Source organism: Octodon degus, unplaced genomic scaffold (genome assembly GCF_000260255.1).
Source record: "Octodon degus isolate 3935 unplaced genomic scaffold, OctDeg1.0 scaffold00004, whole genome shotgun sequence".
In the NCBI taxonomy this organism is placed as follows: Eukaryota; Metazoa; Chordata; class Mammalia; order Rodentia; family Octodontidae; genus Octodon; species Octodon degus.
Genome location: NW_004524580.1, coordinates 6,826,644 through 6,833,425, shown reverse-complemented (window position 1 = coordinate 6,833,425; position 6,782 = coordinate 6,826,644). Strand labels below are relative to the sequence as shown.

Genomic DNA, 6,782 nt, shown 5'->3' with positions numbered 1-6,782 from the left:
AGACACAAAATGGACATTCATCTGTATCCCCTTTTTTGTTTACTTCTGTCATTTGAATATTATAGGTGTGTTAACTCAGCAAAATATTCTAAGAGAGTCCAGTAGTCCATAATAGTATTGGGTCTTCTGCTTCACTGGCAATGTCAGAAATTGTTGACCTGAGTCCCCTACAGCTCAACATAACAGCATGGCTTTACTTCTTATACTTCATTTTTCTATTCTTCTGCTGTGCTTTAGGAGTTTTGAGAAGCTAAACTCTTTCTGTTTGCTTTTCTGGTCTTGGCCTGCTGAAACATTCACACAGAAAAATGCCAGGGCCAGACAGGCGAAGCATAATCAAATAGAATTGATTATTACGAAGTTTAAATGCACGAAGGATATTGAATTTCCCTTTTTAAATCACACGAAAGTACTGGGCCAAACTGTTAAAATGAGAAAAAACATAGTGAAGAGTACTACAAATATGTGAGTCATTTAAAAAATGGATTTAATATCAGCCTTTGTGAATTACATTTGATGTTTCACCCATCATGCTCTGAATATCTGCAGGAGAAACAATGAACTATTGGCAATAGGCAGAGAGAATCAAGGAAAAAATACTATTTTATTTCTATTTAATAGTGACAGAAACTATGCAGAGAACAGTAATTATGGAAAAATACAAAGAAGGAGATGATTTTTCACTGTCTTTTTAAAGAAGCAGGCAGTGTGCGCATACAGCAGCTTGCAAGCTCTTAGAACGTGTGTGTACATCCGCGTGCACGAGAGTTGTTTATAGACAGCGCACGAATATTGCTCTTTTCTTTTAAATAACACCCAGGAGACCTATATACTTTTTAACAAGGCTATAAAATCTCCCTGACCCTATTTTGCCAGCTGTCAACAGCTAGAGGCCTCGTCATCCTTTCTGGAGAGCATCTCTAGCTAGCTTAGTGTACGAGCAAGACCGGGAAGAACAGCTTGTCGTATTAGAAATGCTAATGATGTCCTTACCTCTTCCTTCTCAGCACTTTGCAGATCGCGCCATTCCTCGGTTACGTGACCAAAATCCACAGTGTTCATGGGGACTTTGAATTCTCCGATAATGTCGTGCTTGGAGAAACGATCGAAATCGTATACGGCCATCACCAGAGTTTTGCCACCGAGTTCCGAATATGGCACCTTCACACAAGACAGGAGGAAACAGCTGGTCATACACATGCTTAAGCCTGCTACTTGTTTGTGAGATTCAAGTTTAGCATGTTTGTTAGAGAAACAATAGGGAGATCTTCTTGGCCCCCTTAAATGCAGCCTTTAAATAACTACTGAAAGCTTAAGGTGGGCGGGGGATACAGCTTAGTGGTTTATCACCTGCCTACCTAGTGTGAGGTCCTGAGTTTGATTTCTAGTTCGTTCTATCTATCTATCTATCTATCTATCTATCTATCTATCTATCTATCTATCTATCTATCTCTATCTCTAGCTATCTATCTATCTGAAAGAACAAAGCTTAAAGTACTTTAGAGAAAATGAGAACTTGTGTAGTGATTTACCACCAAGGTTCTAGGAACCATTGGTATTAATACTTCCTACTATCAGTTATTTTATAAATGCTTTGAGATTAGTAAGGAACAAATAAGCCAACTGACTCAGCCACTCTCTAAAGTAATTTGCTGATTGACATGAACTGACTACAAAATTGATGCTTTGAATATCAGACCAGGTAAATTTCTTTCATAAAGTATTTGCTATTTGTTATGGTTGTGTCTAGATGTCTCCTGTGAAGCCTCATGTGGTCACAGTGGGGCCTTTCAGAAGAGGCTGGATCTAGAGCGTGTGGCACTGGGCTTGATATATGGCGCAGTGCTAGGACCAAAGGCACAGGATGAAGCACCAGAGTGCTACCTGCCCTACGTATCTCGGATAACAGATAAGAGATAGAAAGTGCTGCGGTCGGCCCTGTCGTTTTGCTGCCTTCTGCCCTCCATGAGAATTTTCTCTTTTGTGATGCCTGTTCGCCATCCCACCCTGCCTTGGAACCAGCCAATTATGGACTGAATCCTCCACAGCTCTGAGCTAAATAACTTTAACTTGGGGTATCAGATGCTTTGTCTCAGCAAGGAGAGAAAAGTAAGACATTATTGTTATAAGGTATAGTAAGTTAGCAGTAGCTAACGTATTTCCTAAGTTCCACTAACTCTTTCAGGACTGTGAGCACCACATTTTAATGAAGCAGTGACTTCTTAAATGATATGCTAGCAACTAGAAGGCTCTAATAAAATTCACAAGGTGCTTTGCCTACTCTCTAAAATAATTTGCTGATTGACATGAACTGACTAGAAAATTGATGTTTTGAATATCAGACATTCATTATAATATGGATCTTGAAGTTCATTCGTAGGTACGACACTCTTTAGGATGAACGGCGGCAAAAGGCCAAGAACTGATGAATTCTCCAGCTGTTCACATATATCTGGGACAGATGCTATGGGCTGGGAAGTTTATTAGTGACATTTTTAGTATTCAGGGAAAAGCAGTGCAATCCAAGTAAGCTGCTCTTCAGTAACTGGCTAGAAATGTCTAATGAAGAAATTGTTTAGACTTGTATTAAAGGTTCGATCAATTTTCATACACTTTGTATTTTGTCAGTGTAAATGGCTGTCAAATGCTCCAGCAAGCACTTCTCAATTAACTCTGGATAGTAAGAGGAAAGGAAGAATATTTGACTATAAAGGTTTATGTTTTCCAATGAGTTTAGTTTTTGGTCATTTATGACACTAGGAATCTGCATTCAGATTATTTTATTAAAATACTATTTTATTAAAACTAGGCATAATTTTTTTTCCATTTTAGAAATGCTGCCTAATGGTGATTTTCAAAGGAAGAAATAAGAAAATTTAGAGATAAACAAGTCCTTAAGTATATTTCTAAAATATTTTTAGGGTTTCTGATTATGCTGAAATAACAATGCTCAAAAACATAGGTTTGGGGTCAGACATATATGGGCTTCCCAACTCTCTAGCTGAAAGACTTTTCTCCAGTGAGAAAACCTTAAATCGTGTATCAAATTGAAGTGATACCTACTTCATGGTGCTATATGGAGGACAATGAAACATATGTAAAACATCTTCCATATATAGTAAGCACTTAGGATATGTTTATTATTGATTAATTAATACCTTCTTGAGGCAGGATTTGTTTTGGAGAAAAATTTAATTTGGGGCATGTTGAGTTCTTGCTAAATAGATTGACTTTGTTTCTAAAGTCAATGTTCTATAAATTCTCCCATCCATACATCACATTGCCTCTTGGCATTTTAAGATGTACAATGTCTACTGGAGAAATTAATCTATTTGCTAGAAAAACTGGTATATATCTTAAGAATGTAAAGTGTATTACAGTTTAAGTTTATTTATGGCTTGATCAACCTTCCATAAATGAAATAAAATGGAACTTATAAAAGTTTATAGGGAATTACAAAATTCTATTTCTTGACATCCTAAAAACTACTAATATGCAGGGAGCTCAAAACAAAGCCCCACAATGTTATTTCAAATATGCTTACTTAATTCCAGTTAGAAACTGCCAAGTTAAATAAAGATTAATATATGCATAGTCAAATATGCCTATGATTACTCTTTGCAGTATTTAAAATTTTTATTTTCATTTTATGTTTTGTGTTGACAACAAAGGTTAACTGTTTGCAAACGGAGACTTTCAGGGGTCTTTTTTGCTACTTGTCTGGACACAGAAAAACTACAGCATTTAGATTATGCTACTCAGTACATAAGGGTCTTTTGTCTTGAAAACTCAAATTGTAGAAGAACTAGAAAGACATGGCACGTTTGCAAAACTGGAAACCACGTTTGAGAAAAATGTGTCGTGCTTTCAGTTTCATCCAGTGATTTCCTACCAACATGAGGCACACTCTCTTGCTAAGTCCGGTGGATGGATGGACATGGGGAGATTTTGAATAAACCTGCTGGTATATTCTCAGACATTTTACTTTTCAAAAACATATTGTTCTAAGTCATGCATTTAAAAACTTTCACATATCCCCCAAAAGAATGGTTCTGTGAATGACTTCAGGCCAGCAGCTACGAAGATCCCTACGGCCTGCAGGAAGTGTTTTCCTGACCAGTGATTATCTGGTGAGAACCTCTGGTAATTATTGTTTGTCAGCTAAAGCATCTTGACAAGATGAAGAGCAACAGGGAAGATCCTAGAGTAAAGTAAAAATGTTAGAAATTCAGAGAAACAGTATGTTCATATTCTTCTATGGATCAGAATCGCTTTGGAGTGTTCACATTTCTCATGCACGTACAGAATTTTTCAGTAAGAATAGTACCTGTATCATTTAACCACTGGAACATAGCTGACTCAATTCTGTGAAGGTAACTGGGTTTATCATCTATTTTTCAAGAACTTTGAAACATAAAAAGCAATGATTTCATTCCTTTGGATGAAGATGCTGATTTGGTGCTGGGAGCCCAGCCCGTTGGCTCTCTAGCAGCAGGTCTCTTATTCTAGATGTGACTGTGACATCCTTGTCTACACTGCATCCAGAAAAGACAAGGCTGATCCCTACTTCAGCCATATCAAAATGCAACACGCAGTGTTCACTAGATTGAAGCTAAAAATGTAAGGTATTCCGAATACAATTACTCTGAGTCCATGGCTAGGTGTCCATGTGCACGTCTATGTGTGTGTCAGGATAACACTGTCTCTTACCTAAAGTGAAGTTACACACAGTACTTTAAACATACCTTGAAAGTAAATTGCTCATTGAAGACAGGATTAAGGGTTTTCCGGTGGACTTTTGTCTCAAATTTCTTCTTTTTATCAGGGAGCAGAAATACTTTCACGTAAGGATCAGATGTCCCCCCCATGTCCAGGGCAGGAAGTTCAGCAGCCTGGATGATCCCTACCAGCAGCTGAAATGAGCCAAAGAAAAGAAGCACCAACACTGGTGGATGTTCTGGAAAAGACCATTCATTCACAGAGCTGCATATTGTGACTTCACCTCATTCCTCTTTGCTTTTAATAAACTTTTATTCTCTTAGGAATCCGAACACAGAAGGCAAATGAAATGAGCTATCTAGACTTCAGAAATCTAATTATGACAGATGCAGGCTCTAGGAAGTCTAGTTTCAAGCACAAAAGAGGCTTTTAAAAGGTTGCTGATTACAGTTTAATATGGAATTCATATTTGCAAAAGGGTTGCAATCAAATAACTTTCCAGTTGCTAAAAGCTCTTGTGCTTTGTTTTTCTTTCCAGGGTACGATTTATAAGTGGAAATAAATTGTTAAACAATCACAAGTCTGTAATTACAAAGTAGGATATTTTAATTCTTTACCAAAGTCTCAGACCAACTAAATAGAAATTTCTTAGAAACTGAGTAACATTTTGAGATAAAAATATTAAGATCTTCAACTTTTTATCATACTTGACTTCGATTGAGTGCTGGTTACTTTTATATTAACTTACAGTAGTAAGTTAAATGACTGAGCTAATACATAGTGTGTTTAAACATAGGGCATGGAATAAAAGAAACATGATTTAAAATTCATAAAGGAAAGGGGATAGATGGTTTCTAATGCTAAATAACTATTTCTGAGTTTTCCAAACAAATCAGAAATCTCTGCATTTGTTCAAGTCTATATTCTCACTTATATAATCCTAAATCTTATTGGGAATATTAGAATATTAGGGTATTGTTAATATTTTTGTGAACAATAAATGTATGTGTGTAATGTTTTAGATATCTTGACACCAGAGATTTTGTATTAGCATAGTGGCTTACCTATGTATGGGGAACAAATGTAGATTCTTATTATTTAGGAAACCTACACTCTAGGTTTTCATTTACAGGCTGAAAATATGAGTTTGCGACTTTTTAGCTAAGAGTGACAAGCAAATTACTGCTTTAAAACTTTTTGCACTTATTTTCTGTAAAATTGACCACTAAGTGGTCAATTCTTGAGTGTACTTAGGCTAACTGGTTCATTCTTTTAGTGTGGCTCATGCCCTGAATGAAGGTGTTGTTTCCATTTTGGAGGTTCAGTAGCTCTGTGGGGGAATCATTTCATCAAAGAAGCAAGGACTGTTGGGTTGTAGTTATACAAAACAGAGAGATGGCTGAAGAATAGCTAAAGTAGGCACTAGATTATGGAGACACACTTAATAAAGCTAGTAGTTTATCTCTGGTTTGCTATATTTGTATTTGATAACTTCCTTTACTTGGTAATGTGACTAAATGAGATCTAATTTTCTCATTCTTACTTTCTATAACCAAGTTTTATTTAATCAGGGGAAACACTAAAGACATATCTGAACTCTTTAAAAATGGATCATTTTAGATTTTTGAATCATTTTATTAATAAGGGAATGGAGGTTTTTTTTTTTTTTTTTTTCTAAGTTCCCTTTGACTTCTATGTAAAACATGATCATGTTTCTCTCCCCACAACAGCTTTTCCATTACAGTATTTTAGGGTTGGCTTTTAGTTGAAGTAAGAGAATGTATACATTTGGTTGTAATTTTATTTTCAAATTTCCTTGTATCTTCTCTGATTCCTAGGAATCATTTTATAAATCAAATTAGCTAAGAACGTTTAGAAAAATCAATGTGTAGCAAAATTTTCACTGGGGAGAATCTTCTAGATTTTCAGAGCAAAATATGTTCAGATTTAATGTTTGGTTGAAAAAGAGTAGTAAGTGCACTCATATTTGATTAAGACAAATTCAGTGCTATTTTTTCTTTCTTTCTTTCTTTCTTTCTTTCTTTCTTTCTTTCTTTCTTTCT

General features: G+C 35.9%; 1 protein-coding gene across 1 annotated transcript in view; it reads right to left on the bottom strand.

Moving 5' to 3' along the window:
- The window catches only part of Syt1 (synaptotagmin 1), a 594,727-nt gene that overhangs the window by 161,742 nt on the left and 426,203 nt on the right, over positions 1-6,782 (bottom strand). The window contains exons 6-7 of the mRNA XM_004623750.2: positions 4,746-4,913; positions 994-1,161 (exon numbers count right to left, since the gene is read on the bottom strand). Coding sequence (XP_004623807.1) covers positions 994-1,161; positions 4,746-4,913 — 336 coding nt within the window. The remainder of the gene's footprint in view (positions 1-993; positions 1,162-4,745; positions 4,914-6,782) is intronic.